Source organism: Bicyclus anynana, chromosome 19, assembly GCF_947172395.1.
Source record: "Bicyclus anynana chromosome 19, ilBicAnyn1.1, whole genome shotgun sequence".
Classification (NCBI taxonomy): domain Eukaryota; kingdom Metazoa; phylum Arthropoda; class Insecta; order Lepidoptera; family Nymphalidae; genus Bicyclus; species Bicyclus anynana.
The window spans coordinates 7,962,635-7,985,483 of NC_069101.1; the positions used below are offsets into that span (position 1 = coordinate 7,962,635).

The window sequence follows — 22,849 nt, forward strand, 5'->3', positions numbered from 1 at the left end:
TTTGTAATTAACATTCTTTATTACAGTTTAGATAAGTAAAATTAGATCACTTTTAATAACTTAAATAAATTCTTAACATAATATTAAACATGCAATTAACAAAGTAGATGGGTGCCTAGTATAACACATAATAGGATTCAAATTTATATCATGGTAGGTAATCGAAATTTGATGGTATTCTTTTCCAAATGCGACGTGAGAAGAATAGCAGTATTCTTAATACAATTAATAACGATTTTTTTCGGAGATTCGTGTAAGTAGGTAGGTACTAGGCACCATCTTTATATCTATTTCTACAGTTAGGCACGTAAGGTTTGTGATAAATACTCTCAAAAGCAGTTAAAACTTAATTATGTAACCATTTCACATAACACACCTATTTTTTTGACGAAATAAGAATCAGCTCAGAACAAAGGACAAAGTAGATAACTATAGATTTATGCTGGATGTATAGGTATTTTCGTGAATTATTAATTTAAAAGGCTTTATTTATGTACGAGAAACCTATCATTCATACTATTTTTGTTACATTTACCTACTTGGTTCATGCATAATACTGAGTTTTTCAAGGCTTTGAAAAACGTAGCAGTGATGTTCTGATGCTTCTTCTACTTGGGTTTTGGTCTTGACATGCCTAAGCGGTCGAGACATCGGACACTTGAAAAATGCATTGTGGTAAGTGGTACAAATTTAAAATAAACGCATTTTTCTTCATTTATCTCTTTCTAATTTTGTACCACACAATACACATTACCTAAAATTTTTTATGCGCTATGACTAAAGTCTAAATCACCAATAATAACAATCGTTCGAGATCCGACCGCCCGAGCAGTTTATCTACCTACCCTCATGCCATGCCCTCTGTCTGCGACAAAATCACAAATATTACAATAAGAACATCCAATTTAAACATAACACTGTTGATTACACATTATTATTTTAAAAAAATGTGCGACCGGACAACGCAGTATTTATGTATTTGCCTAAAATTAACAAATTATCATTTATCCCTAAAGCCATGTGACTTCATAGGCACACACAGCTACACAGCTTACAGACTAGATAGGCCAACAACTTATTTATTAGGTAATAATTATACACTTACTTAAAAGGTAAACAGTAAACTGGGTAAACTGTTCGTTGTTCCGGTATAGATTCAGATCGGAAGCTTAGCGACATACTAGTAATGTAATTTGAAAATATTATTATCAGAGTTATAGGTTAGTAGGTACCTGACACGACCACAAAAGACATAATAAACCTTTTTGAAATAAACTCATTTGGTATGTAGGTACAAACTCTGATAGTAACGTACCACAAGTGAATAATTTATGTACTCGCTATAAACACTATCTAGATGTTACATCACTATGTTTAACAATTTGTATATTTTTAAAGTATGCCTAAACCACTTCATTTTCCTAATCTACCTTCATTTATCCGACATTCAGTATTTTAACTACAATGTTCCTTGAATTTCACACTTATCACTGTTGAAATACGGCAGATTTTTCCTTAAACCTCTGCTTGCGCAAGGCCTTCTCCTCGGCCTCACGCCGCTTTTCCTCCTGTTCTTGGATTATTTCATTGTGGAATTTGTTAGTTTTCGCAAGCTCTTCTATCTTGGCTTCAAAGAAATTTTTGGCTCCGTTCACGCCGACTTGATCGACATTAATTTCCGTTAATCTCGCAAGCGCTTCCAAACCGGAGTCTGTCTCCAGTTCTCCAGCTCGGGCTTTTCTGAAAACAGAAAAAAATGTTTTTAATTTTTTTATATAAGGAACGCTTGACCACGATGTCACCTGATGGTAAGTGTAGATGTGCCTAAAAGATGCCTATTCACTCTCATCTTAAAGATGCCCAAGTTGTGAGAATTATGAAATACTGACTTCAGGAGAGAGTTCCATACCCGAGCCATGCGTATAAAAACGAAGAAGCAAATCGCTTCGTACGAGTTCTAGGAATGACGTAGGGATGGAAACCTACCCGGTGTCTTGCAGTGCGATGGTAAAAAAAACAAAATACAAAGATTAACGGCTGGGCCTATTGAGGTTTCGGTCGTGACTAGTTACCACCCTACCGACAAAGACGTACCGCGAAGCGATTTAGCGTTCCGGTATGATGTCGTGTAGAAACCGAAAGGAAAGGGATGTGGATTTTCATCCTCCTCCTAACAAGTTGGTCCGCTTCCATCTTAGATTGCAACATCACTTACCATCAGGTGAGATTGTAGTCAAGTCTAACTTGTAAAAAAAAAAGTAGGTAGGTACTGATGAAATTCTTGGAAGCTAGTTCTGGAACTAGCGTCAGGTATTATATAAACCAATAAGTGTAAATTACTTGTGAAAAGAAAAGTTTCTTAGGCTATACGCAGTCCAGTTTTGGTATGGTTAGATTCAATATATTAATATTCATTTATTCAATTTTAAACTGGACGAGATCAGGCGTTAGTAACAAAAAATTTACGTTTCCTTTCAAGTCTTACCTAACTAAGACTTGTATAGCCATATCTGATGTCTAGACCCGACAATCAATAACTTTAGATACGTTTGTCGAGAGAAATCTCGTCTGGCATGCCTTTTAAAACCGCCTGTTTCGTCTGTAATATTATGTAAAGGTATATTAGTATCCTAGTCCTATCCTGATGTTCACAAATCTTCTTTGTAATCGATGATTACATAGCTACCTACTACCTACCTACCTTACATTAGGTACATATTATAAGTAGATAGGTACTTATTTATTACTGCGTTTCCAAGGAACATACTGTTTCTGCGAAACTTACTACGTATCATCTACTTATAGTACCTGCAATACTCGTTTGGACTCAGTTCAAGCGAATACTTACCGATAAATGAGTAAGAATTCTCGGAAGCTAATTTTGTTGTCACCGTCTTCGTCAACCTCAGCTATCATGGCTTTCAATCCCAGATGAGTCTGCGGGGCGCCTAGCCGTTCCATCATTCGTTTCACCTCGTTCAGATCCAAGTATCCGTCTTTACCCTCATCGAATCTGTAACAACAGAGAACAAATTTATTCATACTGTAGGAAATAGTAAGCTGAAACGGATATGACGTCAGGTGGCGTGACTTGTTTCCGTAAAGAGTGGGGAGTTAGAAAGAGGCACCGATTGGTTGGTGGGAACGACTCGCGATATAAGGCGCACGTCGTGTGGTCGGCTTCAGGCTTCAATATGCTCGTGATTCGAAACTGTACCCAAAAAGCAATGGGTTTTTTATAGTAGGCAGGAAAACGTCCTAAAAAGGGGCTCCCTGTATTGTACCCATCAAACTGAAGCGTAGGTGTTAAGCCTTGTGTGCCTGTAATTACACTGACAACCATGCTCTTCAGACCGGAACACAACAATGCTGTAGCGGTAGAAATAAACAAGATTTTAGTACCTACTATTCCGGACGAGCTTGACCGTCTACATCTAAATAAAGAGTACGTTTTTTTTCAAATATTAGTACCCATAATATTATAAATAGCTAAAGTTCGTGAGGTAATAGGAGGGTAATCTCTGGATCTACTGAACCGATTTTGAAAAAACTTTTATCTGTAGAAACTCGTCGTATTTCTGAGTGTCATAGGCTATATTTTATTACTGATGTATTCTCACGGGAAACGCGGGTGAAACCGCTGGGCTTCGGTAAGTATTTTATAATTCCATTTATAATGACAAAGAAATTCAGCTTTAGTCATCATCCTAAATCTAATTTTAAGTCGTTACATCATCCGCTAAAAGTCTCTGTAGGTTAAGGATACCATTAAAGATACATTTTATTATGCAGTACATACTTTGTAGATACCTATGTGAGACGAACTTTACCTTTTAGTTAATTGTGCTTCAAAATAAATGAAATAAATTATAATCGATTTCTGACTTTCCATCAAACTCTTTGCAGTGGCCAGCAAGAATTTCTGTTTAGGGTGGGCATCAGGAGATTGACATTTATATTTCTATGCTAACCATAGATTGCTTCTATTGTAAGTTGTAACACTAATACCTATTCTGTTTCTATGGTAGGCATTGGTTCTATTGTAACACTAATACAGGTTCATTGAGTTCTCAGGATAGGTACATAGGCATCTAGTGCATTTTTGCATGCCGCAGAATATTTGATATACGGTAAAAATGCAATGTGATGCATGAAATCAAGTACCTACCTGCTTGCATTGCAGGGGGTTAAGCGGGCAATAAATCAAAGGTTTAATTTTTAGAAAAAGTACAAGAAAAAAAAAAGGAGCAAGTCACCCAGTACGACATCATCATCATCATTATCAACCCATATTCGGCTCATTGCTGAGCTCGAGTTTCCTCTCAGAATGAGAGGGGTTAGGCCAATAGTCCACCACGCTGGCCCAATGCGGATTGGCAGACTTCACATACGCAGAGAATGAAGAAAATTCTCTAGTATTCTCACGATGTTTTTCCTTCAACGTTTTCTTACCCATTAGGTACTAGATATAAATTAATCGGAAAAATATTTACGACATGGTAAATACCACTGATAAAATATGTTGATATGCAATAATTTATTAGAATTAACACCCAACAAACATATTCGTATACTTACCCTATGGCTTAATATTACGTGCGACGTTGATGTAATATCGGTTATTCATAATATTGAAAGTATTATGCACATGTGAAGAATATTGACGGATGTCGCCAACGGTTACGAGGCCTCTAGCTCTACCTAACTTTTTGTGTCTGTCGTAATAGGTAGGTGGTATACTGTTTTCGCCTCGAATATTTTTACACTGTATTGTAAGGAGACTGTTACTTGAATTAAAATTAGCCGTCTATGCTCAGACTAATTAGATAAAGACCTGCCTCGCAAGACATTATTTTTCTGTCAAAGTATATGATCAACGATCTTATGCGATTATAAACATTGTCTCTATAGAATCGACGTTTCATAGTTTACAATCGTGTCCGTCGGTTAAAAACCTCCGTAAAAATACCTTTTTGTGTAGTTAAATGGATGAAATCTAAGCACGTTTTCCTTAGAAAATGGCAGAAAATTTTGTTCGTGAATTTGGGTGCGATACTATGTATTTAGTCTGAGCGTCTATGGGAGTAATTTCCTTCCGCTCTCGCATTTCCTAATCCATTGTATTTAGAACCAAGACCACATTTCGTATTCGAACCATGCTGGATAATCAAAGGCACGTCAAAAATATTTTTAAGCAATAAAAACCTTAAACCTTTGAATTGATAATTATAATATTTTTGCAATAGAAACAATGCTGTAACTTGTAAGCTAAATAAATGGGGTTTCTCAACGCGCCCAGTTTGAGAAGGGAACAAACAAACAAACAAACAAACTGTAAATAATAGGTAGCTGCATCACAGTTCACAAAGAATTGCCTGATAAAATAAAACATCTAATTGTTGCTTATAACTTACAATTATGGTTTATAGTTTTGAAATTGTAATTGTAGGTAGTTATGTAAATATCTAAAATGTTTCATTGCTAACAGACGTACCTAGTTAGGTAGACGTTAAGAAAAATTACCTTGAATAAGACAATTATCGTGGCGACTCGTTATATCTATATCTGTTCACTTAAGTATTCCTAACGAAAGTCCTTGAAACTTGTTTTTATAATGTTATGAGTTTTGTTTTTGTATTATTTACGTCTTGAATATCTGTATCAACTATTATGCACATTCTGTACCTAACCTAACATTTAAAAAAGCATTTACATGCTTTTTATTTATCGCGAAACGAAATACAACAAAAATTTAACTCGAGAACTAAACGAGAATATTTAACTTGCGTTGCTTATGATTTTTAACCCGGTCTAACAATAACATTTTTTGTTGCATTCTTGACCGATTTTCCGACTTGAGGACGATGCAGGTTTCACCGTAGACCTAGTTCATTTTACCACCAAAGGAAAAAAACGGTAAGTATCTTTATCAATGGTTTCTTTTGTTTGTTTGGCTCTGGGCTTGATCTGTCTGATTTTCAAGACTCATTTTGACATTTTGTAAAGAACGCGTGTCTTATAGCTAACTTTTTCGTTATTAGTGGTTACAAATTGAAATAAATACCAAAAACTCACTCAATCTGGAGCTGTGAAGAAATCAATCTTTTAACTAACTAATAAGCTTTTAAAAAGTTACAAAAACAAAGATTTGTGCAATATAGCCCCCACATTCTGTAAAGTTACAGCGAAGTGACATCTGTCATTTCCATGACAAATTAGTTGTTAGCGACATTTTATTTTTAACATCCTTTAAGAATAAAGTTCAAATTACATTTGTTATAGGCGAATATTACATTGACGAGTATAAAATAGCGGAATCACATTCACATCCCTGGGCAATACAGGTTCAAGTGTATGATTGATGTATGAGGTACCTATCCAATGTCAACAGCCTACAAAACGTGCCCGCTACAGATATGGCGCGAGATAGTACTTGCAGCTATTGTGATGCATTCAGTAGTAAAACGTAATGCTATAGTTGCGGTTTTGCAAACTGCATTGTCAAAAGGCAAACCATTCTTAAACAAGGCATGTGCATACAGCATACCTAATAAATAAATAATTGTACCTAAACTGGTTTTATCCTATGTCAGTTTTCATAAACGTAGGTACCTACCTATGCCTCTGAGTTTATTTTAAAATGTACGTCCAATTGTTAACATCTTTTGAGTCGACTATTTACATTTTATGGATTCGATTTTTTTTAGGTATATTATTAATGTTTTAACTTATATGTCTTAGGCTATTAAAGCCTACATGGCTAACACACTTTTAGCTTTTACAGATATAGTTTATTGTATAAATTGGCCTAACCCCTCTCATTCTGAGACGAGACTCGAGCTCAGCAGTGATCCGAATATGGGTTGATAATGATAGTATAATATTACTATACTAATAGCATTAACAACTGAGTCTTAGGGCCATAAATCATTTCTCTATATCTATCTCGCTTGCACTTATGGGTCTTATGGAGCCGTCTAGTGAAGGGTGTAACAATGAAAGACATATTATCGATAAGTAAAGTTTATTATCGTATCTTGTTCACAAAATTAAAAAAATTAACAATATTTGATTTAATATAATACATATTTCATATTATATAATTATTAACTAAATAAAATTAATCTTCATCTGAGTCTTCATCATCAGAATCTTCGTCTTCTGCCAAATTTATTATATATTAGTATCCATAGTGCGCAACGAGTAACACATGAATGTATTTATTTAATTGCAGTAAACACATTTATAGCAAAAAAAATACGCAATGCAATTACATTAGAAACCGACCAATCAGAATCGTCCAAATCATTATTGACTCATCATTAGCACGTGCGCAGGTAGCCGTTTATCGATAATTAGGGTGCGCAGGTAGGCGCGCTGCACATTCCTATCTTTTTTGACTTTTATGACCGGACGACTCAGATGATAATGCGCATACTATAGGTAACGTTTTCAAATACCTATACTACAAGTACGAGTACGTATAAATATTGGGTACAATGCAAGAAAAAAAAATCTTTGCCAATTCCGACTTCCGAGCTACTCGTAAGTCGTATAACAGAGACCGGCAAAACCTTTCGAAAATGAAGTAGGTACCTAAATGTAGAACGACACATTCACCAATAATTTATTAGTGAACATCCTTTACTCAATTATTATGTTACAGATTTGCAATAAGAAATCGAAAAAGAAAAGCAAAAGCAACAAGTGAACCTTATAATTATGTGATTAAAAACTATTAAAGTAAGTACGTAGATATATTGTAAGTAGAAAAATAAAAAAAAAACCACCATTAGTAGGTATGTAGTAGGTATGTATGGTAAGAAATTACCTTATTTTCGTTTGTTTTCCTAGAAGTTCCGTTGTTTTCCTTTGTTTTTTATTTTATTTCCATGGTCGAGCTTTACGTATGCATAGGGTATGGGGGGTATGGGAATGCCTCGACTTATAATACGTTTAGATACGAAGTCGTTGCTGCTGTAACTATGTAGGTATCTATCTTCTAAATCTAACAACTATCGACCTAACGTTCATGAACTTTCAACTTAACCTTTCATTAGGGCGATTAACAATGTGAAGAACTTAAGTGAGGTGAGCTGAATGATATCGGTTTTGTAGAACTGATTTTTTTTTTCAAATGTAGGTAGGTAGGTACCTACATAACATACAAAATTAATGTTCGATTTTGGCACTACCTCAAATTGCAGCGTGGGCAGAGGCGGATTTAGAAACTTGCCGCTAGTAGGCTGTTCAATTTCTGACCTCTGACATTTGACACTTCATAAGACTATGATGTGTCAAATGTTAGAAATTGAACATTCTACTGGCGCTGGCGGCAAGTGTAAAGGTTTTATTTGTGCTCTGTCTTCGTTATATTAGTTTTTTGTTAATTTTCATTAAATTTTCGTCTTATTACTCGTATTATGGTGTTATTCTTTTCTGTGAGAATTTTTGGACCTTTGTCGCCCGTAAATTCTGCTACCCAAGGCCTACTTAGCTTGCTGGTGAACCCGCCACTGTGCGTGAGGCATTAGCCCCGGTAGATAGATATACAGGATGTCCGATAATTGATGGATAAAACGTAAATGGTAAATACACTACCTAATTATCTAAAACTAATTTGAATAGTTGTTTTTTTTGAGGACATTTTTTTAATCGGGTCATCATAGTTAATTTAAAAAAAATAATCATTGCACTCAAAGCTACAAAACAAATAAAACATTATTTATAAATAGTATTGTAGTACTTTGATAATTTAATCCGTAACATTTAACAAAAAATAGATATTTTTAAAATCTTAATTACAGCAGCTATAGCATTAAAAAACTGATTCAAGATAGATAAATTTTAAAAATTCCGAAAAAATAATATAACTTGGTCACCCTAAGGATTTTTGGAAACTATTCAAATTAGTATTAGAAATTTAGGTGGTGTATCTACCATTTGGGCAATGTCTATGGGCAACCCTATTAATTAGTAGGTACTCGTAGATATCGACGTTGCGGGAGTCCAGCGTCAATATATTTTTATATTCTTTGCCCGCGTCATTGTTTTATGATACGGAAACCCGGAGATATTTCGCGTCATTGTGGTCGAGTCAGTGATGTATTATTAATTCTTGTAGTATTCGTAAACGATTAAATATTGATTCACGTTTACTTAAACAATGTGAACAATCCACATAAAGACGCAATGAATCAAATATTATTGTGTCATTACAGGTTCGAGTAATTCTCATATTATTCAACAGTAGGTGTAATTACTAATCCCCTACTCTCTACCTATTAGGGTAACTTAAGACTAGACTTAACGCAGAACACTAAGCATTTACTATATACCTAGGTACCTAAAGATTCGCTACGACTACGAGTTACGATAGAGTTAGAGTATAGAGAGAAGTAAGCGAGAAAAAACTATACCTACTAGAAAACACTGTTTACAGTTACACTTAGTACAGTGCAAGAAATGTGAATTATTTATTACTTACATAAAAAGAATTCCCTACTAGAACAAAAATAAAAAAAAACAATAATATAAAATTGAAATCTTTTTAAATACCCCTATCAATATTCTCTTTCAGTGCGTTTTCATTTGAGACCCCACTCACTCATATTTGCAGACATTCGGTTATTCTTCCCCACTTTCAACCCCCAGAACTTTTAAACGGCTCTTTCAATTTTCATCAAACATAAGATAAATATACTTTATTTGCACACCACAAAGACAAAAACAAGTGAAATAAAAAACAAATTAGGAAGAGATCAGCATACAAAAGGCGGCCTTATCGCTAAGTAGCGATTTCTTCCAGGCAACCTTCGGTTTAGGAAAACTTAAGGACATCAGCAGGTGGCGTAAAACAAAAATAACCATAGTATTAGTAATACACATACATACAAATAACATCTCTGATGTCAATGTCGCAATGTCTGAGAACACTCGCACATAAGTCATCTCATCAACAAATCGCTTCATCCGTTCAGGAGCTATGGTGCCACAGACAGATTGACAGACAGACACGTCAAACTTATAACACCCTTTTTTTGCGTTGAGGGTTAAAAATGTGGAACCGTGGGATCTATGAGCAATCAATATAATATCACATCGGTAGGTGCTAACTTTCGCTATTTCACCTGTGGTCGTCTTGGTCTTTTTGCCCCCAAATTGACCCCAAAACCTCTCTGCTGAAAAGCATGGTATACTAAAAAAATGGGCTAAAAGAACGAACCACTTGGTTAGGTACTTTTTAGTTTATTTGGTAAATAGGTACCAATAAGGATTTATAACTCCGATACAGCGATAAAAAAATAATTGGTTCATTATGACACGAAACCCGAATAAAACATTAATGTTTTATCAGTAGGTAGCTAAAATGGTGAAATAGAAAACTAGGTCAAAGATAATAAAACTGCTTGGTTTCTAGACTAACGAACTACGCCACCTGTGCGCCGTCGGCGAATGATCCAGCCAAAAGAATTGTCTCTATAGCTTGGCCTTACGTACTCCATTTTAGGCTTGACACAAACGATTTACGACATCAATTTCCTAGCTCTACATAATTAAGTGTTAACTGTCTGTTGATCCAGTTGTTAGCTTATGCGGCTTCAGATCATGACGTGCAGGGTTCGAGTCCTGGAACTTTTTCTTATTTTCAAGTACTAGAGAGTCCTGGTACTTTTTCTTATTTCCAAATACCACGTGCCTCGGAGAGGAGAGCAATTTAAACCATCAGTCCCGGTCATCCCCATTAATCAATACCTACTAATAATCTATGGAGGAAAGATTTGCATTTAATAGGCTTCGAAACTACTGAAAAATTTGAAAAATTCATTCACTGTTGGGAAGCTACACTATGCTATAGGCTATATTTTATCCCGGGATCTACGCAAAATAAATCGCCTGGCGTCTGCTAGTAGGTAGGTAATCAATTAATAATAGATCTGCCACACACTCGACGAGTTCTATGTGAAGTAGCGAGAAAGGAGGCAAAGACTTAATTTAATTCACAATCTTGATGATTTTTGATTGATGATTTTGGGGATTTAGCTCCGTTCATGACCCCCCACCCTTTCCCCCTCTACTACTTTTGATACAGGGCCCAGGGCAAGCTACACCACTGCTTAGTGTGGCAACCATTGATAATATACTATGTAGGTGGCAACGTTACTCGTGTAGATCAGATCAGATTTTGTTGTAGCGTCCCCATTAAAATTGAACTTCCATTTGTCTAAAAAAAAACCTGGCAATGCCCAGCTAACGGTACAATTGCTGAACATTTCATTAATGTTACGTGTTCGCGGATAACAACGTAATTTGAGAGACAGCACTGAATACATAATAGTACAGATTTTGGAATGATATAAGAGTAATGTCTCGCCTTAAGTTTTTCATTAATATTTATAAAGTTAGCTAACTAGTTATTGTGTTATTATCATAAAAGATCAAAGGTTATTTACACATCATGTAAGTAATTTTGTATGTACCTAATATAATAATCTCAGAATAAAATATTGAAAAATCGTCATAAACAAACAATATATGTATACTCCAAGGAGTACAAGAGGAGTACAGAGTTAAGGCACCTACAATCATGGGCCCATTTTATAAAATCCTAGCATACAACACGACGGCAAAGAAAATAGTCGTCTCTAAACAGTGAAACGTGTCTGATTTTATTTTTTTCATAAGAGGTCAATGAGTTAATAGCATTAGCTTTTAGCGTTTTCTGTTCTGTGTTCAATATTATATTTTTTTTATTTATAGTAAATCATTCGTATCTATACCAAAACGAATTAGTTGTGCAACAAAACTATTTCCCAACAAGCCGTTATATTGTTTGTTTCCAATTCCGTGCCGCGTATTCGTATAATTTTTTAATTGTTTTTCGACCGCGATTTTATTGCGATCGATTTCGTAAATATAACAACACAGATCTAAATAACGCAGTAAGAACTATGTCACAATATATACAGGGTATCCCGTAATCTATACTAATATAATAAAGCTGAAGAGTTTGTTTGTTTGTTTGATTGAACGCACTAATCTCAGGAACTACTGGTCCGATTTAAAAAATTCTTTCACTGTTAGATAGCCCATTTATCGAGGAAGGCTATAGGCTACATATTATCCCTATATTCCTACGGGAACGGGAACCACGCGGGTGAAACCGCGCGGCGTCAGCTAGTTAATGGATAAAACGCAAATGGAAGATACACCTAATAGATCTAATTATCTTAAACTAATTTGATCAGTGTCCCGTAATTAATGAATAAAACGCAAAATGCAAATGGTAGGTACACCACTTAATTAACTAAATGTAATTTGAATAGTTTTGAAAAATCCCTAGGGTGACCAAGTTATATTATTTTTTTCGGATTTTTCGTAACATATTTTTTTACAGGACATTTTTTTTAACTCGGCTCATGTTAATCAGAGAAAATAGTTGCTGCACTCAAAGCTTCTTATCCAAAAGAAATAAAACATTAATCTTAAAAGTAGTATCATAGTTACTTTAGTAATTTATTCCGTAATGTTTAACAAACATCAAATCTTTAAAATCTTTATTACAGCAGCTACAGCGTTGATAAAACTAATTCAAGATTTTTCAAAACTATTCAAATTACTTTTAGATATTAAGTGGTGCATCTACCATTTGCGTTTTATCCATTAATTACGGGACATTCTGTTCTGTTTAATTATACTTCCATATTTGTCAATCTTATTTATAGGTACGTAAAAAATATCTTGGAACAACCAATAGGTGTGTTTTAAATAGTTAGCAAATCGTATCCATATTGAATTGAATTTTATGAACTCAATATTGCTTTACTTATCAACATGAATTTAGCAAAAACAAAACATTTACATATTATTATACACACATGTTCATTGCTTATACAGCTTATCTTAATGTGTTTGCTTGAGGTGGCTAAGGTACCTCTACTGTCTATTTGCATTATTTTGCGTGGATTCGCTAATTATTTAAACGAAGGCTAAATGAACAGTTTAAACTTCGTTTGTGGTTCTGTGCTAGTTGCGTCCGACCCACAAAATATGACGCTCTTTTTGTATCAGTGTTTCGACCCAATACATATTATGTACATGTTAGGCCTAAAGAAACAAAGTCACCGAGTAGCTAAGCTAGCTCAGTGAGTCGCGAAAATGAAGTGGCAATGGCCTGGGTACATAGTCCGAAGAGCCGATGGATATTAGGGTTCCAAGGCGCTTTTGTACCCCCACTAAATTGAACGACATTCAGCGGGTTGCAGGGAGCCGCTGAATGCTAATAAAATGAATGATAATAAGACGTACATAAGATAAGTTAGTGGCCGCAACGATAGGGAAAACTTCAAAGATGTTTATGACTTCGTATCAGAACTACAGACTACTAGAGTCAACATCAGAGAGTGTTTCTGGGTGCGTAGGAGCGGAGGAGGACTTTGTATCGGATCTGGTTAACGTTGTCGCTTGGACTCTTAAATACTATTAAAATGAAATTCCACAAAGTAACGACTGCTATGAGCTTTAGGTTTTAGGTACTGATATGTACTCGAATAGTAGTAGGTATATAGTGCCTACACGAACTCGATAATACATTTCCGCTGAATGATATGGATACTTACCTACCTCCTCCCATAAACATTAATAAAAAACAGTCTAACTAGTATCGTTTTAAATTCTGTGATGTTAGCTGGCAGTTGAGTTCCTCACGGATTAAATTAAATTAATGGTATCAATTCAAAACGTGGTATTCTGGAGGCAAAGATGGATATGAAGAAGATCATCGGATTTGGAAGCAATATGGGGTAAATTACTGACAAATGAAAATAAATTAAAATTCCTATATTCTTAAATAACTTGGAGAATTTCCAGTCGCCCCCTAAAAGACAACAGCACAAAAAACATTTCACATATAAGCGGACGCACCGGAGTTCACATGCATATAGTTCCCGGTACTCGCTGATAATGTGAATTTTTCAAATCGGTCCAATAGTTTTGAATTTATTCGTTACATAAAAAAATGCAAATAGGCATTATGTTTTTAAAATATTGGTGTAATTGTAGATTAGAATAGGTATATAAGTACATATTTATAATAATTATATTATGTATCTTTTGTCTTACGGCAAACAATAACCATAGTTTGATAAGCTATAAATGTAACTACATAAACGCAAGTACTAAAGAAATGACCTTAAGATCTTAAGTGAAAAATTGCAGGATGACATTACATTGTAGGAAGTTTCAGAGGGGAATTATAATCCTTCACGGAGGGCTACCATGCGATCTTATAGCTTGGGATAATTCTCAGTTATAGATTTGTTTTTTTTCGTTATAAACAAGAACGAATATTTTGATATGTATTTTATTCATTATTGTAGGTATTTGTGTAATATTGTTTATGTATTAGGATGTAAATTATTTGTATGTATATGTATTACTAATACTATGGTTATTTTTGTTTTATGCCACCTGCTGATGTCCTTAAGTTTTCCTAAACCGAAGGTTGCCTGGAAGAAATCGCTACTTAGCGATAAGGCCGCCTTTTGTATGCTGATCTCTTCTTAATTTGTTTTTTATTTCACTTGTTTTTGTCTTTGTGGTGTGCAAATAAAGTATATTTATCTTTATCTTAACGAATAATCGGGTTGTTCGAAGAATTTTAGCTATTACACGACAAAACAATGACGTTTCTGAGGGTTTTTAAATGAAATGTATGAAATAGGAAATGGGAATAGTCAACAAACAACAATAAATAACCTGTCCATCGGTAAATAATAACATACCTAATTAATATAACACTAAATTACTAAGTTCAAGTTAACATTGTAAGTAAAACTTTGCAATATTAAAAATTCCGGCTTAGGCAATTTACCTATGGATAACAAATACGCGTAAACAAAACAAGCGAAAAGGAGGTAAGGAACATAACATTTTTATTAAGGCCGCGGAAATACAAAATGTTGAAATCCTGGTAAATATTGAAACGTGGTCATCCATTGTTCAGTGGGGCAGTGGTCACGGGGCACCCCACATCGATTTTGTCGCCTGATAATCTCCACCGACCGACACCGCACCGCCATACTTCCTGCTGGCATTTGATCAGTTGGAAACTGTTTATCATTATTGGACATCACACTTTAAACTGGCTGACTACATATTTGGGGTCATACCGATTTATTTCTGTCATCATCATAATCGTATTTTTGTTTTACTGGCGACTTCAGTATGTATTTTAATATGCGTGTATTATGAATGCTTTCCTATGCTTTATGATAGCCGTGATAGCCCAGTGGATATAACCGCTGCCTTCTATTTCGGAGAGTACCTCTAGCTTTTCAGTTGTGTGCATTTTAAGAAATTAAATATCACGGTGTCTCAAACGGTGAAGGAAAAACATTGTGAGGAAACCTGCACACCAGAGAATTTCCTTAATTCTCTACGTGTGTGAAGTCTGCCAAATCCATTTTGGGCCAGCGTGGTGGACTATTGGCCTAACCCCTCACATTCTGAGGGGAGACTCGAGCTTAGCAGTGAGCTGAATATGGGTTGATAATGATGAAGCTTTCGCGCAATAAATAGGAACGTGGAACAAAGTTTAATATAGGTACCTAATTATTAATTACTAATTAGTGGTATTTACTAAGTAATTAAACTATTTTACGATTTCCAGCGAATACGAATACGTACGTAGAATAGTAAGTGTATACCTAAGTACTCGTATATGAATAATGTTTAGATACATACCGGTAAACTATGAATCGTCGATGACTAAGTGATACTATGTCACTTTTGTAGGCATAACAACCTTTTACACTACAACTACATACTTATGATGGTGAGCAATCACCTTACAAGAAAATGACTTAATAAGTGTAACTATTAAATTAATGGTACCAATTAATAGTTATGAACCATCTGAGAATTACATTTTACGTTGCATGGTTTATCTAAGTATTTTTTAAACATAACGGAAGGATATGACGCTTTGGCGATAGTGAAAGTAGTAACTTTTCAAATGTAATATTATTATTATATTTATTGTATAAATTGGAACATGAAGTTTTTGTTACATTTGGCTTTAACAGTAAAAAATTAACGCTAATTATTCAGGAAACAAGTTCATTCTTCCCGTTTGAAATCATTAACATTATTGATAATATATATTTTTTAGCTAGTTATTTAGTCACAATAAAAGGAACCCAATCATTATTCACGCAAAGAATGTTGTTATTATAATTTGTTTAGCATTGGAGAAACGGCGTTGGATTCAATGAAATGAGGTGGTGCAGGCGGGATGGGATACGGGTGACTATTTGTGAACTTTAATAAGGTTGTCAGTAAAACTTAAAAGATATGCGGGATGTCAAATTACTTTTGGTAGGCATAGCATGGGCATGGGCAAAAAAAACCGTAAATAGCTATTAAAATTTGAAATTATAAAGGAAATCATTATTAGATATTTTGATAGATAGTTTTGCACAATGTTTTGTCTCATGTTTACGGTACGGTACAAACATAATATTTATAATTGTATTAATGTGTTATATTTATTATCAAACATTAGTAGATATTTAACAGTGTATAGATAAGCAGATCGGTACGTCAAAGCGATACCTACTAACTAATACTAAATTCGTAAATTGACTGACATTATAATACAATACATATGTATGTACTATGTATAAAATATCATTCTGTCCATTAGAACATGTTATGTCAATTTATCTTGTGTTGTACATTGTAGACATGAAATAATTCAGTTCATAAGACAAATTGATGACCGTAAAATTCCATGGGGTCATAACAATTTGGACGGAATTAGGGCACTTATTTGGAACGTACAATATTTTTTTCTAAGTAAGAGTGAATTTTGCAGAAATAAACCCGTTTTCATTGCAATAAATAAGAAGGAAACAGTTTCGAGCATTATAAATGATGCTTGTAAATTATTTTATGTAAGGACATCAACGATCTTTAACAGATCGGAAAGTTGAAATATCAACAGATATTTAATACAAACAATTCAGTATACGTTTATAAAAACAATTTAAAATGTCAAGATGCAATAATATTCTGTGTGAATCTTCAACTTATCTTATTAAATAGGTGATCAAATGAAAGTTATGATGAAGATAATAATAGCTCTCTCATAATCGTGAGGGATCTATTCTCTGTTGTCTCCCACGACGGGCCACCACGTTATTTAATAAATTACGTATAAGTCATATTAAGAAGTTAAGTTGCACTTTTCTTGCTACTTTCACCTTTTAATACCGTAATTATTTTAGTAAATCTTTATTTTTAAACATTTACGTAACTATTTTAAATAAGTAGATAGGTAGTAGGTACTTGTCTTGTGGTACCTAAATATAAATTGATCGCCGGTAATCAATATTTCTTCAATCAGAGTAATTTTGTAACTAACTACCAACATTTATTAATTTTAATTATAAATAGAAACTAGTGACCGGAATAGCCGGTTAATTATTAACCAATTATATTATATTCCATAATTTAGGGTAGTCAGACAGTCCGGCTAATATCAATTATAGAATCAAACTACGCATAACGAATGCAATATAATTGTTTTTTCTTTAACTGAATCATATAATGCAATCAGATCTCAAGTTAAAACAACATTGGCAAAGGCAAACACCTGTCAGGCTTATTTGTATAGGTTTATCACTTGTTCAAGTACAAAGCATGCATTATTAATTTTTCTAACAGGTTCATGTTTAAAATTAAATTCGGCTTACTTGTTAAACGTGTCCTCGTACTGTTTTATTTCCTTCCTGGAGAATTCGTGAAATTCGGTATAAACATTTACAATTTTGTATTTGGGCTTGACCTCAACGCCTTCTTCCAGTTTGTCATTTATGGCCTGCCTCCTCATTAGGATTCCGCTGAGCTCTTCTGTAGCTGCCATAGTGGTAACGCGCGGGAAAAACGTTGAAAAAATGTGCTTTTTCGCGAGGAGGTGCTGCGAACACGGGCGCAGTTCGTACAGTTTTACGAGAACTGATGGCGAATTTGACCGGTCTACACCCGCAGTCGAAACTCGGCAGTCAGTGCGTCGCACTCCGGACGCTCCCTCGTATTCGTATTTCGTATCACAATCAAGTTGCGGGGGACGGACGGATCGGGCGACGCGACTGTGTGCCGCGCACCATACAATCTTACTAATCTTACCGCTATCGACGCAAAATAAACATTCACTAACAATGACCTTCGACGATATACCAATATTAATACACAAAATCCATCTAGATTTATGCTTATTCAGTCAAGTTAGATTACAAATAAAATCTTAAATGCCTACTCGACAAACCTTAAGATTTATCAATAGCAGAAGTTGGAGCGTCAAAGACGTTAAAGGTCAAGGTAATGAACTATGAAGTATTCACGTCTTCATATTGAAAAATCTTTATGTAGGTAGGTAAATACGAAATTTAAAACAAAGGCTACTAAATTTATAATATGAATACATAGGTGAGTCAATGAAAACATAACACAAGCATATTCCGAAAGTCCTCAGAAACAGCTCGATTTGATGATTTTCATTTTGAAAATCATGTTTTTTTTTATTATTTGAACCTTTTGGATGATATCATTTACATTGTTTAAACAATTTCTATGCTATTAATAAATACTACCGACTGCAGGAATCTAATAAGCGAACGAATACATAATATTTTCTATCTACTGATCACTTTGAAGGCGGTACCAATAGTAGGTACAATTTAATGGGTAGTTTTCGTAGTCAATAGTCCTCTATTTTCCTACCATTAGGCTTTATTTTTTTCAAATTTAGACAAGAACGTCTTCGGAATATACCTACCCCTTCCAATAAAATAAGAATTGTCAAAATCAGACAACTCAATAAAAAGTTATGCTTGGTATTACTCGTACATTAAAATTAATGGGTACTGGATTGTTCGACTAGCCATTAATTGTACCATTGGCGCAGCCTTCAAAATTATCAGTAGATAGAAAATATTAGAATGTTTTCTTTTGCTTATTAGATTATTATTTATTATAGAAATAGCATAGACATTGGTAAACAATGTAAATCATTCCACCCTACTCTGAATTTCAGATTTCAAATAATATACAAACTTAACAAAAAAGAAATCATCAAATTCGGAGTTGTTTTTAAAGACTTCGAGGGTAAATGCTCTATGGTTTCCGCTAACAATATTGAGTGTATTTATCACATTTTAGTATATGTTTTGGATAATGCAAAATATTCTCATATTGAGCTTTTCTTATCTGTCATTTTTTACTGGTAAGAATCACTTTGAAAAGTAGTTAGGTGTGCCAAAAATTACCTATAAACTAATTAATTATTGCTTCGGGTCGGGATGGGACGGACAAAATATGGGCGAGCCAGTATCATACGAGTACATACACATACGCAGTCGTACAATACAAAACATAAACTTATTTTTTTAATTAATGTCACGAAAATAGTTATGAATTAATGCATCACATTTTCCCTAAATAATAAGGTGACACACCTTAGAAAATTAAATTACAAAGTATGACACAATCGCTTTGTGGTCTAATGTCCGTTTGATGTTAATAAAATTATCAAATGTGTAATTCTTCGTAGCAATTTCAATTTCGTAATTGGCATACGGATATCCCATGGGATGCAGTTATGGGTATTTTTTTACTGCCTAAAGCCCGAATATTATTATTCTTCTATGTGCAAGCATAGCAGTCACTCGTCAGCATGAGGCGACACTCTAGGTATCGTTTTGTACTCAATTATCTAAATGTATAATTTTCTTTTTTTGGTGATTATGAAACTCTGTTACAGTTAAATTATTATTTTTCAGATCTGAAAGCCATGCAAACGTTCCCGTTGATCTCGAAAATGATAAAGACCAACATGTAGCTACTGAAAATGTGAAAATCAAAAGAGGGAAAATAAGTCTAATAAAAAAATACTTGGTAGATTACACTGCCAATTCTAATCTCCATGGTCTTAAGTATATTGGAGAAAAGGAACGAACATCTGTTGAAAAGTTAGTTATAATACAACAAATACTTTAAAGAATTGCTTATTTAAATTAACCAGAAATAACCTATATATCAAACGTATTCTCTTCTTGATTTTAAAGTCATTAAGACAGATTTGAGATTCTGTGATTTTTAACTTGACCGTATATATATATTCAATATATTTTTAGAATATTTTGGCTCTTTATGTTCACATGCTGTGTGGTACTCTGCGCTGGCTTGATTCGCAAAGTTTGGATAAAATGGAACGAGACTCCAGTTATTGTCAGTTTCGCTGAAAATTCTACTCCAGTTTGGCAGGTTTGTTTTATGCGAAATGAAATTTATACATCATTCATTTAGAATTAGATGATGCCTGGACAACTAAACTTTTCTTGTAACAAAACCATCATATTTAAACAGTAGATCGTATTTTTTCTAGATTCCGTATCCCGCTGTGACAGTGTGTTTTGAAACGAAAGCACAAAAAACTAAATTCAGCTTTACAGAATATTACCATCTTTACAATAATGAAAGCACCTACCAAAATTTGACAGAAGAAGAGTAAGTAAAATAAAGTAAACGCGTAATTTCTAACTATTAAACATTTCTATTACTGCATCTAGATGTATTATATAATATGGTATATTTGTTAAAAAATAGTTCGGTAATACAGAAAGTTAAAGGCTGGAATAAGACTATATCAAAAATCTTGGAGAGAAAACAACGTCACTAGGAGTAAATTTGTATGTCCCAAATTCTACAATAAGTACTTATCGACTGTTTTTATTATTGTTAACAGACGAATTTTATTTGAAGACGTTTCTCTAGTTTGCGATGATCATCTTGCCCCTGCGAACGGAAGAAAAATCTCTCTTGGGAACGTGACAGTTGAAAACTTGAAAGAGGTATGTAATGTAATTTTTTTAAAGTTTCATAGTCCACAGGGAACTGTTGTACTCGTAGTCTGTCTGTCCATCCGTCCGCAAATTACCTCAAACTATTAAACGGACGATAAAAAAGCGTCCAAATATAGTATGAAGTTAAATGAAGGTCTATTTCCAACGACCAAAATTAAAAAAAAGCGTTATGTTTTAAAACGCTGTCGTGTGAACATACACTTGAGAATGCATTTGTTGTATTTGAACGATTTTTAACGTCCGTTAAAAACTCTCATGCGAATGAGGGCGTAGTACTAGAAAGCTACAGTATGTAACATTTAGTATTAGCATGAACATGTATAAGCACTATTTAAGTGCTTATACATGATCATGCTAATAATAATAATAAGTCGTACAATAAAATTTAGAAAAATATTGTTTTACTCGTTTATTCCATGTTAACATAATTTTTAGAGGTTTTTATTAAAGTTACGTAAAAAATCCACGGAAGTAGTAGGTATATTCATGTTTTATTTTATTTTAGCTTTCACCAAATATAAGCGAATTTTTTTTCGGATGCAAGTGGAAGGACATTCCGAAAGATAATTGTTCTGATCTGTTCCTACCTATCATAACTGAGGAAGGACTTTGCTATACCTTCAACACAATGGGCGCTGAGGAACTATTCCGAGTGGAGAAGTATTCTAATTATATGATATTTTTCAAATATTTAAATTATCAATAATAAAAAAATAAAAATATAAAAATTATTATATTATACTAAAGCATTTAAAGCAAGCGTTTAAATCTATTTTGTTTTATTATTTATGACATCATTAGATTTAATGAAAACATTGACATAAAGCTGATTTTTAGCTAGATATTGTAAAGAAAATAATTCCAAAGATAATAGTGCAAATTAAACGTGTAAATGTTTTAATATTTCATTAATAATTTTGCTGTTTGCTTAGTCTCAATACAGATTACAATTATTTGGAGTACTCAAATCGTACAGAGGATCAAACTTGGAGCTTGGAGACGGGGTATTTGCCCAATACACCACTAGAAACTTACCCGCACAGAGGATCTGTAAGTACCAGCTAAGTTGATACCGGACTGTACCGGAAAGATTTCAACATAATAATTAATAATTGTCATCATCATCATCACTAACAAGTATATTCGGTTAACTGTTGAGCACGAGTCTCCTCTCACTAGTCCACCACGCTGGCCACATGCGGATTGGCAGACTTCACACACGTAGAGAATTAAGATAATTCTCAGGTATGCAGGTTTCCTCACGATGTTTTTCCTTTGTTGTTAATTAAGACACGTGATATTTAATTTTTTTAAATGCACATAATTGAAAAATGGGAGATGCATGCCCCGGTAGAGATTCGAACCTATAAGACTCTTCAGATGTAAAAGAGGCAAATTTTATGTCTAATCTATTTCAAAAATTTGTTCAACACTATACTCGTATTAGTATTCTAATTAAATACATAATAATATAATTTAAAATAATATTTGTTAAAAATTTTGCGTAACTGACCTTTCCCTAAAATATCACTCAATTTATACTTAGTCATTCAATTTGTAAATTAATCGTATATCGTTTTCTAACACGATATTTGATTCTGAATTTTAATTCCAGGGTTATGGTGCTAAAGCTGGATTGACATTTTTATTAAAGGCTAAAACTAATGAACTGGATTACCTGTGTAAAGGACCCGTACAAGGATTTAAGGTAAGTAAAATCATAAAATGTGATATTTTAATTACATCCACCCTATTACTTATACCCATAAATTTAAGAGTCAGTACAGAAAAGTTTAACCAGATTTTTAAATAGACGTCGAAAATTGTTCCATCTATAACCTATCTACCCATATTGCTTACGTAGGTATAGGAGACTTGCAGAACCTCGCAGTTTCACCCGCGTAGTTCCGTTCGTCGGAATACTA

The 22,849-nt window shown here is 33.9% G+C and overlaps 2 protein-coding genes across 4 annotated transcripts in view; one reads left to right on the forward strand and one right to left on the reverse strand.

The window, feature by feature from the left end:
- Positions 1 to 18,137, reverse strand: LOC112045355 (EF-hand domain-containing protein D2 homolog). Its single transcript, XM_024081504.2, has 3 exons — positions 17,757 to 18,137; positions 2,849 to 3,013; positions 1 to 1,740 (listed from the first exon to the last, which is right to left on the reverse strand). Exons 1-3 carry the CDS (start codon positions 17,924 to 17,926, stop codon positions 1,488 to 1,490), a joined length of 588 nt encoding a protein of 195 aa, XP_023937272.1. The 5' UTR covers positions 17,927 to 18,137; the 3' UTR covers positions 1 to 1,487.
- LOC112045353 (pickpocket protein 28) overlaps positions 13,655 to 22,849 on the forward strand; it is a 14,584-nt gene continuing 5,389 nt past the window's right edge. The window contains exons 1-8 of one of the 3 annotated variants that reach the window (XM_024081500.2): positions 13,655 to 13,802; positions 19,842 to 20,030; positions 20,196 to 20,325; positions 20,447 to 20,568; positions 20,807 to 20,912; positions 21,430 to 21,584; positions 21,857 to 21,974; positions 22,540 to 22,632. In XM_024081500.2, the coding sequence (XP_023937268.1) occupies positions 13,762 to 13,802; positions 19,842 to 20,030; positions 20,196 to 20,325; positions 20,447 to 20,568; positions 20,807 to 20,912; positions 21,430 to 21,584; positions 21,857 to 21,974; positions 22,540 to 22,632 (954 nt within the window). In that variant the 5' untranslated portion in view covers positions 13,655 to 13,761. Of the gene's footprint in view, positions 13,803 to 18,329; positions 18,433 to 19,596; positions 19,753 to 19,841; positions 20,031 to 20,195; positions 20,326 to 20,446; positions 20,569 to 20,806; positions 20,913 to 21,429; positions 21,585 to 21,856; positions 21,975 to 22,539; positions 22,633 to 22,849 lie in introns of those variants that run through there. The other 2 variants (XM_052887599.1, XM_024081501.2) reach the window with 2 other exon arrangements.

Bases quoted from the DNA above. Each gene is read 5' to 3' on its own strand.
- LOC112045355 (XM_024081504.2), bottom strand. From the start codon at position 17,926: ATGGCAGCTACAGAAGAGCTCAGCGGAATCCTAATGAGGAGGCAGGCC. The intron at 3,014-17,756 runs GTAAGCCGAATT...CTGTTGTTACAG, and splicing joins TACGAGGACACGTTTAACAA to ATTCGATGAGGGTAAAGACG. The intron at 1,741-2,848 runs GTAAGTATTCGC...TTCTGTTTTCAG, and splicing joins GAATTCTTACTCATTTATCG to AAAAGCCCGAGCTGGAGAAC.